Source organism: Boleophthalmus pectinirostris, unplaced genomic scaffold, assembly GCF_026225935.1.
Source record: "Boleophthalmus pectinirostris isolate CB_2022bp ecotype Guang Dong unplaced genomic scaffold, ASM2622593v1 HiC_scaffold_13, whole genome shotgun sequence".
Taxonomy (NCBI): domain Eukaryota; kingdom Metazoa; phylum Chordata; class Actinopteri; order Gobiiformes; family Gobiidae; genus Boleophthalmus; species Boleophthalmus pectinirostris.
Window position 1 is genome coordinate 12,229,283 of NW_026571036.1, and position 12,070 is coordinate 12,241,352.

At 39.5% G+C, this 12,070-nt stretch overlaps 1 protein-coding gene across 1 annotated transcript in view; it reads left to right on the forward strand.

Annotated features, from left to right (window-relative positions):
* The window catches only part of LOC110156273 (protein tyrosine phosphatase receptor type K), a 163,575-nt gene that overhangs the window by 87,748 nt on the left and 63,757 nt on the right, over positions 1-12,070 (forward strand). The window contains 4 exon segments of the mRNA XM_055149438.1: positions 3,349-3,430; positions 5,376-5,463; positions 5,465-5,489; positions 7,244-7,418. Coding sequence (XP_055005413.1) covers positions 3,349-3,430; positions 5,376-5,463; positions 5,465-5,489; positions 7,244-7,418 — 370 coding nt within the window.

The following is a 12,070-nucleotide window of genomic DNA, read 5'->3' on the forward strand; positions in this document are numbered from 1 at the left end:
CCAAATAGCAGAGATTGGTTAAATAAAAAAAGTACCCCCTACTGTCGAGCGAACAAATTCTAATGCAGACAGTTTCCATGAAGCGAAACCGACTGATAAATCAGGCCAATACTGTGGAACATTCCAGGCAAAACAATATCATCTCTTTGGAGACTTGCATCTGGCGGACTTCCCATCAGAAAAGTAATAAAAATGCTGATCTGTTCTTGCAAAACTAACATTTAATTGGTCAAGTGGGGTACTACTTAAGCTGTTTTTTACTGCTGTATTTTTTGGTTTAGGTTCAAGTACAAGTGATAAAAACAAACATACTTAAACTCTTGTACAAAAAAGTAAATGAACAACTTCAGGCTCATTCCCTTTGGGCACAAAAACAACTCTCTTCATATGCAGTCCGTAGTTTACCGAGCTAAACAAGGTAGGCTCCTGAAACAATATGAAAAAGTCAGGCCAGATGGAGGTATTAAGAGTCAGCTGATGTCTTGGGGAGGTGCGGCGCTGCGAACTAAGAGTGAAAGATGACGGAGAGGGAGACAAAGTAGATTGGTGGGGCTGGGTGCGGGGGTGAGAGGGTGGGGGTAACGGGTGAGACGGGAGAGATCGCGTCGCGCTCGGGACGGTTAGCTTCGAGTAAACAGTTTGAGACGGATTTCTTTTCGCGCAGGTGATGAATGACAACTACCGCTCCGCTTTGACGCTTCCTTATACCTTTTCCCTAACCCCCTCCTCCCTCTCCTCCTCCCTCTCCTCCTCCTCTCCTCCTCCCCGCTCTTCATTACTGCACTCCTCTGAGCAAACACGCTTAGAAAACAAAGAGCATAAGCCGCAGACGGAGGCAGTGTTTGGATAGAGATGACAGAGGAAGACTGCTAACATAAGAGCGCTGAAGGGCTGATGGTTAGATATGGGGCCATTTACATCCACAATATCCCGCTACGCAAGACAAAGCGCCGCCATTACTTTTGAATTAGGACGGCTCCCTCCTCCGTCACCTGTTGAGCCCCTTTCGAGAAAGTGAAACGCAACAGCAGCTGAACAACGGCGCGGCGGATAGCGTGCACCTTGGTCATTCCTAGCGTGCAGGAGGTAGATTCCCACGGGCCATGGGAAAGAGAAAGGCATGCACCCCAGTCTTCATGGTTATTTTTGTAGGACATAAAAGAGAGACCAATAGCTCCCTGTTATCACTGTTGGGCAAGATACTTTAAAACTGTAATGCGTTATTTATGACTTGTTACTGTCAAAGTAATTTGTAATAACAATGTTACAGTATTTAAAATGTAAGACATTACATGATTATTGCATTACTTTTAAGTTACTCTCACCAAAATAACTGCGAAGGTGCTGAACTTTTGCGCTGTATATGGACTGAACCAGGACTACACAAGGACTAAACCAAAACTGAAACAGAGCTGAACCCGGACTGAACCAGGACTAAACCAGGACTAAACCTGAACTGAACCAGAGCTGAACCAGGACAAAACCAGAGGCAAACTAGGACTAATCTTGGACTAGGACTTGGAATCTAGGACTGCCCCTGAAAGAACCCCAAGCCCATGAAGCAGGGTGTCCGCAAAGCGCAATCGGGAGTCAGCTGCGATTAGCCCTGTGTGGTGCCAGTCCTTTCGCCCACAGTCACCTGACGGTCTACACTGGCACACCTCTGGACCTGTAACGATGGCGTTTCACCGCTGCTGATATTGCGGTGATTTTAGCAAATTTGTATGAAGAGAAACGAAAAACCCACCACTTCAGTCCAGGTTAAAATGCATTGTGACGCGCGTTACTGACATTTGTACTGAGTAAAACCAAAAAATTTTTCCCTGTAATGCCGAACATCACTGCCTTACAGCAAAAAGCACTGCATTACAGTAATTTGTTACTTTTATAACGCATTACTCCCAGCACTGCCTGTTAGTGGGTAGTACACTTGCCGTTGGTGTCTGGGGTGTCTAGGTTTGGCTCCATAAGACAGAAAATAAGCTAAAACACTGCATGTCCTAGTTCCAAGCTGTATGAATCAGTCTTGGGTCAGGAAGGGCATCAGACCTACAGCTGATTTGTAAAATGAATAAAGAAATCAGATGCTTTTTCACATCAGTAACTCTCCCTACTTTCTAATATAGCAGCATTGCAAACAGGATGTTATTAGCCAGACTCTGAGCAGTGCAAGTTATTTGTAGACTACTTCCTGAAAGGTGCACTATGTAACATTTCTACTGGAGATATTATTGTTTTGCCCTGATTATTCCACAGTAGGAAGAATAAACTTGGTAATCACAATGGAGACAGGTTAGATCTATGGAGAAGCAAGCCTGCATGGAGTAAGAAATCATGTTTGGTTAGATAATTTTGAGCTATAAAACACGTGAAACTGAACAAATGCATGGGAGATATGTTAAATGCCCTACTGTGGAACATTCCAGGCAAAGAAATAACATCTCTGTGGAGACTAGTAGTGGACCCTACACCTTAAAAGTTACACAGTGCCCCTTTAACATGGAAAACCTGATCATTTTGGGTTACTCATTCTGGTAAATAGTACTGCGATATTACTATTGCTATTACCGTATTTTTCGGACTATAAGGCACAATATCAATAATGTTGATTTCTCTTGTCTATTTTCATACATAAGATGCACCGGATTATAAGATGCATTAAGAGAAACAAACAGACGACACTTGAGACTGATCCCTTAGCCCAGGCATCCACAATCCATTGGCAGATCGTGGTGTAATTTGCCCGGTGTTGCCTCTGTTTTAGTGAATCTGTGTTATGTGTTTGTTTTTTATTTTCAACGAGGAGACTCAAATATACATTGAGTTATAATGTGTTTAAAGCAGCTTTGTGCACAGTTCTTTACGTTTCACATCAACAAAACTTTAAACAACGTAGTCCGCAAGGCTCCTGACTACGGTAGTCTGCAAGGCTCCTGACTATGGTAGTCTGACAGTCCATCAAGTGGTGCGTCTTCGTAGTTTACCAAAGTCGTACTAAAACATTTTGACAGATTTTTGAGCGCCTTGTACCACATAAAATCTGTTCGAGGTCAGTAAGCACAACCAGAATTAATACAGAAGGTGCACTTTCGATTTTTGAGAAGGATTTTAAGTGTGCCTTATAGTCTGAAAAATACGGTACTTTAATTTCTGATATATTACACACAACTAGGAACATATTTTTGGGGTCACACATGGGGTCACACATCATAAATACACTACTTTTTCTTACAATTAATGGTGACTAATATAGGCTTTCTTGTACATGGACATTAACTGAATACATAATGTATTCCAGCATTAGTTAAGGAACAGCTTTGCTCAAGGAATCTTATTTTCTCTCCCCAGGTCGTTTTTGAAGCCGTGGTCTCGGACAGCAAAGTGGGCTTCATCGCCGTGGACGACATTCAGGTGCTCAGCTACCCGTGCGGTGAGTCGTTAGCATGGCAGCAATTAGCCATAGCCCGCTGAATAAACGCTGATAGCTTTGGCCACTAATTAGACTGTACCCGGGATGGTTTTCAGTCGCAGCCGAGTGGGCAGATAAGTGGGAAGGTGACACAGGAGAGACTGGCGTGTATACGGTCTGGGGTAGGAGACGTTAAAAAAAAGGAGAGATTGTACGCGGAGGAAGGGAAGAAAGGATGGAGGAGAGCGAAGCGAGAAATGAGCCAGTATTAGGGCAATCATGAGTAGAGAGGATTCTGACCACTCAGCAGTTTGCAAACACACACACACACTACGAACACTGGCTGTCTTGTCTGAGAGATGAGGGCTGCAATCCATTTGAAATTCTCCCTACGTTTCAAGTCCCCTTCAGACTTTCCCTCCACCCTAAGTCCACTCGCCACAATCAGGACTAGATACTTTAAACAAGTGTCTGTTAATGTAGAAAACATAGCTGTATTTTTCTAGTGCCCTCCAGTCGCGAGAAGTAGCAATTAACATCTGTATTCGGTAGACGCGGCGGTTCAGAAAGCCCAAGGGACATTTCTGTTTCCTATTAGACTCCATTGATTATCAGTCATAGAAATAAACTGCCCTGTACATTTCCTCTTGTACGGCCGTTGAAGTATTTGTATTACGTCAAGAAGCTGTCAATATGTCTATGAGCAGAATCACGAGATATTTTCGTCAACAAACGGTTCACCTTGGTGGTTCTAAAAGCCTGTCGCGGCCTTTCAACGTGCAATCAAATCACGCTGTGTAATTTGTATAGGAATAAGAGGGGCCAATTCAAACACTGGGTCTAATATCGCAGCAATGACCTTTTTATGAAGCGACTACAAGATTTTAATGAGCTAGAAATATTGCGGACTGTGGGCTTTCGGCGTAGAGAACTGTTATATGTAGCATTTAATGGGTCTAGGCCATTCATGTATTACTATGAGAAAATTAAACCGTAATATCAAATGGGTGCACTGACCACCTCTAAAAACAAAGAAAAAGTCAATCACCTCATTTTGTTTTATTTTAACATTGAATTCTACACGGTCAAAGATGGATTTTGCAATTTTAATCATTTTTTTTGTCAATAATAAAGTTAAAAGGCTCATATTACTCTATTTTTATCTATGTTAGAATATTTTTTCTTCATCAAAACAATACCTGGAGTTGTGTTTTGTTTCTTTCACGCATTTTTAACACACAAATCCTGCGAGCTCTTCTCTCGGACAGAAAAATCTCTGTTCCACCTTGTGATGTCATGTCTTAATACAGGAAGTGCTCCACTCCATACACCTTCACTAGAATCATTTGGACAATTTCAGGTTTGGAATTGCCGATCTCTACTGAACAAAAGGTAAAAGGAGATGTTAATAATAATTAAATAATAAGGGATTACTCATAAAACATGTATGAATGAAACAAAACACAAATCCAGGTCTGTTTTTGAGGAGGTAACAACATTCTAACATGACTTGAGGCTCACAAGAGTCAATTTTGTATAATATAAGACCTTTAAAGGTACAAATATTTTCAAGGCCACAGTCTCTGCAAAGCAACACAGTGGCAGCATTCATCCTCACAGCTGCATTTGGACAAGCGGGTTTGGACTCTGCCTGTGTGTGCGCGCGCTTAAACACATTTGCATGACCTGTTTGTGTGTCAAGTTTTTAGCAGCTAACGATGATTGCAATCACCAAAACAGAATAAAATAGCCCTCAGAAGATCAGAGCTTGAATTTCTTATTTTGTTTCAACTTTTATGAGAAGGGTGTCTCTGCTCTGAGCCAATGCAGGAAGGAGGTTTTGGTTTCATCTCAGATCTGTTTAAGTTGGGCAGATGCAGCTAAAATGAATTTATTTCTGCGCCTTGCTAAAAGTGAAAGCATATTTGGTGCTAACTCTCCTTGTGTGTGTTTTGTATGTTTACAGATAAGTCCCCTCACTTTCTGCGCCTGGGGGACGTGGAGGTGAACGCTGGGCAGAATGCCACCTTTCAGTGTATTGCCACAGGACGAGACCACCAACAACAAGCTCTGGCTACAGGTAAGCACTCTGTTCTTGTAAGACTGCCTTTTCCTCTTTTCTCTACCAAGCATGGTTCATATTAGCCCGATTCATCAGCTGGTTTCATTTGGGCACTTTTTATCATTTAACCAGTCGCTGCTATTTGGTCAGGGCTAACTAGTATATTAAACTTTTCCCAAATTCTGTAGGAAGAAGGACAATAACGTTTTTCCCCTTGATGAAATTCACCAAACATTCTCTTTGTTGCGGCTTTAAATCCTCGATCTCGGGAATCGTTGACAACACTGAATGTATGACACTTCACTGATTGGCTGGTGCCCGAACTCACACCTCCGGGGTTTTTGCGAACCGTCTAGTGTATTGTGATTCCTGACCTAATCACTGGAGAGAAATGAAATTGAGCAGGGGCACTAGGTGGCGCCGGCCTGACTAGGTTCATATGGCAATAACATGAATGATGTTTTTTCTTCCTCATCTTGGTTTTTTATACATTTTTTTCTTTTCAAAAACAAAATAAAATATTCAATATATGTATGGAATGTACATTCTTTACAATGGTACATGTAACTTTAATGAAATCATAGCACAAATAACAACAAAACATTTGCCCAAAAAGGAGCAGGAAGAAGGACATTTATTTAATCTCACCCCCCTTTCTAATCTAACACAATGAACTTTCTTTTACATTTTTTCAGACATTTTATATTAAACTATATGAACTATTTACAAGAGTCACTGTTATAGTTTGGTAACATAACTGTGTTGCAATAATACATAAGGATACCAACAATGGTACACAGCACAGGAAACAACAAACATAAAGCATCACTACAGAATGCAGTGCTGTTCTAATATTAAGACCCACTCTCTTTATACTATGACCAGACCATATGTTTATATAACAGCTTGAATATATCCAATGTTCAATATTGATTTCATGAACGTAAACAACTTTTATTTAGTGTTGCCTGGCATGATATCTCTGTATTTTTTATACAGATGGACATAGTCGGGTCCCCAAGCCCTCCATTACGACTCAAGTCCAACCAAACATGATCGTGCTGTGAAAATTTTATTTCCCTGACCTCAGATCAAAAGAGTTTAGCGTTTCACTCACAATTCTGCAGAAATTCATAATGGTTTTCAGTGCCTTGTATATTATTTTATTTTCAATTTTTCTTGTTCTGTTTTGATACGGATGAACCATGCATGTCCATAATTGGCTAATCCACCTGTCAATCAAAGCATTGTGTTTATTGTAGATCCCAGGCAATAATCAACACCAAAATAGCCCAGATTTTCCTCCAAAGTCTGTTTTCACCCCATTTTCCTCTTCTGCTTCTTGTGCTTTTTCCATTCTCAATCCAATGACACCAAAACAATAAATGTTAGCTGTTAAAACCTGGCCTGTAGCATGTTTGGATTATGAACAGAATAGAAAAAGATAATGTATTATAATATTAAGAGTGAATGTGGAAGCTTTGCACCAGACTGTACTCAGTCACTCTTATGTGCGCCTAGAGTCCGCCCCGGGCCATACATCCTCCCTGCTAACATAATTAAGAGGTTAATAGCTGACGATTTCATTATGGCTCTATTGTAGTCCTGACCTTCAGACCTGCTGTCATCAACTAAAACGTGTAAAACGTTTATACTAGAATACACGGTCCAATTCTGCCTTGTGACCTTGAGCAAGGCACTTAACCCTCCCCTGGGCCCCCCTTAAGGCAGCTGATCAGTCTCTCTCTCTGTCTGTTTTTAATGCTTTTTAGAGGAGAAATGGAGAGGATATACCTGTGGCTCAGACTAAAAACATAAACCATCGTCGCTTTTCTGCGTCCTTCCACCTGAACGAGGTGACCAGCCAGGACCAGGACCAGTACCGCTGTGTGACGCAGTCTGAGCGCGGCTCCGGGGTCTCCAACTTTGCTCAGCTCATCGTCAGAGGTAAGAGCCAATGTGTTGCTTTTGTATAAATAGAGTTAGGATTTTCTATTCTTTTCTTTTTCTTTTCTCTCATTCTAAATAATCCGGTTTTGTGCCTTTGAATCCTGCTACTGCAACTAATGTGCAAATTTGACTTGCCTTATGCCCCTGATCAAACAAAATATTTCTGTGTTTGGATAGATTAATGAAAAGATGTTTTTGTTCGCTCTAAATCAGTTCTCTCTTGTGTGAACAGACCATAGTATTTTTAACAACGAATGTGGTAATTCCTGCCATTATTTATATTTTGAAAATTGGTGAGCAGAGGTGGTGACTTGTGAGTTATAACTTGGACTCGAGTCAGACTTGAGTCACAATTTTTAGGACTCGAGACTTTACTTGAGAAAATAGACTAAGACATGGAACTCGACTCTGACTTGGGACTTGACTCGGAGTTGAGGCCTGTGACTTGAGAAGACTTGATGCTTCTCCTAAAAAATATATATGTTTTTAGAAAATACTTTTCTCTTTTCAATTGATAAATGCAGTGCTTAATTTTACAGGAACAAACTGGAACATGTCCCTCCCACTTCTCTGTTTGTTACTTTGGATGTAACTGAAGTACTGTGATCTGGTATCCTCAAATGTACTACAGTAATATTCAGTACATTATAGTAAAACAGAGAGAATTATAGAGAACATGATCTATCAGGACAGAACTGTTATTTAGCACTTTTAAATCTGAATTCTTTCTATTCTGACTGTAATGATTCACACTAAGATCTTGCCATGACATTTATATAAATGCTCTCATATAAATACTTAACGTATATAAATAAGTACCATTTAGTTTAAAAGTCATATAAACTGCTAAAATCTAAGCTATATTTGTTACTTTGGTTTAAAAACTTGAAATGACTTGAGGCTCAAAGCAGACGACTTGGACTTGACTTGGACTTGGACCAGTGACTTGAAACTCGACTTGGACTTGCTTGTCTTTGACTTGGGACTTGACTCGGACTTGAGCTCAAAGACTTGAGACAAAACAACGACTTGGTCCCACCTCTGTTGGTGAAGTATTGAGAATAAATCCAACCCCCATCTGACCTCTTAAGGGTCTTAAAACTAGCATCTGCAGGTTTATTAGATTTTTTTTCTTTTACAAGGCAGGTGTGAGATCTGTTTCTCCTCCCCCCTTCCCTTACATGTTCAGGCTCACCTTTGCTTTTCTGTCAGGTCAAAGCTGGCACACTATCAGACAGCAGTAACATAGATAGCATTTACTGGTGATATGTGTACATTTTTTGAATCCTGACCAGGTTTTCAAAATAAAAAAGTGTGATATCCCTGTTTTGGGTTGGTTGGTTATATTATAAAATTGTAAAACTAGTGCATAATTAAGAAAAATTGTTTGCACTCAGCACTAATGTGAGTCAGTGTAGTCACATTTTCTTTGTATTTTGGTAATTTTTAAGCAGCTTTTCTGTATTTTACCTAAACAAATGACAACATATGCCTCTCTTTACTGTTTTTTTGTTTTGTTTTGTTTTTCAAATTGATCAAAAATAGGGACACCTGGGACATTTCTTGTACATTTCTGGGACAAATCAGTGGTTTTGGATAAATCTGCTGGGACAGGGGACACAGAGCTCAAAATTGGGACTGGCCCAGGTAAACAGGTAAACATCTGGTCACCCTAGACTTGTAGCAATAGGCCGGCTGAAGGTGCTGTTTTTTGTATCATTTAAATGCTTTCACCAATTTTGAGTATCATTTACACTCAAGAGCACCATGCATTAACAATAATCAGTGTATAATGAGTTACGGTTTACTGCGCATTCTAAAAGATCTCGAGACAACAGTACATATAAACACGTACTTCTATTCTCACAAATTTGCAGCGCTTTGCCTGGAGGATAATTGACAACAACTTTACGCCAATCTCTCGAATCTTGAACCATGACCCCGTAACCCCCCGGTTTCGCGTTAACTTGCATGTCAAAACGTCTCTCGACAATCAGCGCGCCTCCACTCGTACAATGTAAGTCGCGAACACAATATAGCCTAATGAGAGGTTGCCTGTGTATGGGTGTCTGTGCGCGAGCAGCTGCCATGTGGCTATGACATGCGCTTAATAAGGTGTCACCAATGTGTGTGCTTCAGACGGGATGCTTTATTCATTCACACCCAATAGCTTACATTTAAAATTTATCAAGAACGACACTCGATACTGGGACAAGCTTTACAGATCTGCATTGAGTGATGGGGGGGTGACTGAAGGAACAGGGGGGATGGGAGAGTAAGTTATATGTAAATAGATTTCTCATTATAAAAACTATATCCATATCAAGCTCGCATATGTAAACAGACCAGGAATATGTATCATTATTCATAAGATATGTAGAAAGCAAATATAAATCAAAGGAAAAGGATTATAAATATGCATGTCAACCAATGGAGATCAGATAATAAGGCTTTAACACATGTCCTGGCCAATTCTCACTTGGCCAGGAAATTAAGGGTTGTAAATAAAATGCTGAATATGATATTGACACTTTTTCTGCTTGCTTTTGCTGATTTAGGAAAAATACAGTACACTTTGCTAATTCTAATGCTTTTTTGAATACACACTGGGGTTTAAACATGAAGGGGACTTATCTACATGTAGGAAAAACATATATCTAAGGGCATTATATAGGTACTTCTGCAGTCGTGACAAAAGAAGTCTACTTTCTAGGCCGTGCCATTATGAATATTGATTTAGGAGAGTTATGTTTCACAATGAAAGAGTGTATGATTCTACTAGCAGCAGATTCTCATGTTTATGTATCAGAAATATCAAATGGAAATGTGATCCTCCAGAAATCAAAGATGGGGAGTATGTTTGCTTGAAATAATAGTATATTTTTTGACGTTTCCTTCAGGACATAGACGACCACGAATAGCGGAGTAGTTCAGCTGCATTACAGGTTCCATATTTGTATTCAAATTTTCATGCGAGTGAGAGATACAGTAAGTAAGTAAAGGGCTATCTATGAACGTGACTGATAATACAGGCAATGTATTCATAAAGATGTGCGAAAACATAAATTGTATACATTAAAAATGATTGGCAGCGGCATTGGTTTCATTTTTGAGAGTGGAAAAAGTGGTCTACTCCGTGAAATTGCCTCAGACCAGGCTATTGATATTTATAACATGGAGATGACAGAGGAGTGCCATTATGGGCGAGAGAGAAGACTGACTGAAATGTACCATAGGGAAAAAATAATAATAAGAAGAAAAATCAGTTTGATCAAGATATTTCGGATAAGCAAAATTGACCATTGACAACAAGAAGACTTTTACTTTCATATAAATATTAATTTGTGTCCATTTGTTTATGTGGGAACCAACAAGTTTGTGTCTTGATTAAACCACAAAATTCTGAACACCATTATGTGATTTTCCATAATCAAAGCTTTATATTAGAGCTACATTGATATACTGGACCAATATTTTTGCATAGTGGCTATCGGACTAAATTCTCCAACAGAGGCCGATATTTTGTTTGGGTCAACCAGACGCCTAAAGAACAAGCATACACCCTTATTTGAAAACTTAACTATGAAGAGGACACTGCAAAAAATGTGATTGCAACACTGCACTTCGGTTGTGGCTGTCCTTGGTAGGGTTGGGTATCAATAAGAAGTTGCCAATACGATAAATCCCTCGATAAATAGGCCACGATACAATACATATCTCGATTCAGTGCACTTTTGATTCGATACGATGTATTTCAAATCGATTCGATACGGTTCAATAAAAAATAAAGGTTAAATCATGGCAAAAGTCTTTGTTAAACCACTTCTTGTGCAAAGTTAAGATGAAAAACGCCCATTTCAATAATAAAAACAGTGAATATGTCAAATGTGTCACAAGTTTCCTTTCACTAAATGAGAAACAAAACTGTAGCACTGTAACAAAATTATTTAGTAAAATATTTAAAAAAATACTCTTGGCGATATATCGATACAGCAGCACACGATATCAATACTGTATCATCACATTAAACAATACGATATAGTGTTGATGAAGAGCAAGTAGTCGAAACGCGTTGGCGTGACTATTAATAAATTCAACGCAAATCTGAGTGCCTCTGCCATCCTTTTTTCTATTTTACGAGAATCTAAGCCCTCCGGTTTGATGAGCACCTGTATGTGTAATTTTTTTGACCCAGTGTAGCTGTCCAATTTTGTTATTTTTAATACAATATATTGATTTGGTATTTTTGCACACCCCTTGGTCATCAGCAGATCTTATCTTTAATTATTTTATTTTATTTAATGAGACAGGGACAGCGCACAATTTTTACATTAACCTTAACAGAAGAGATGAATTGTACCAGGTTGTAGCACCAGTGTTAATTTCCACCTGTCGTGCCTGGACAGTTTCATTGATTGATTGTATTTAACTGAGCTTAACTATCAACTGTTCTTCCTGGAGACCTGTGTAGCATGTTTTGGGTTGGGTCAGCTGTCATTGTCATCTGAACAATCTGTATTGGTCACAAAAAACAAACACGCATATTGTTCTATCACAAATTCTACATTAAAAAACAACCAGAATGTCATATGCGACTCAGAGAACCATAGTTACATGCTGTAACCATAACCCTCCAAGTCTCACAGTGG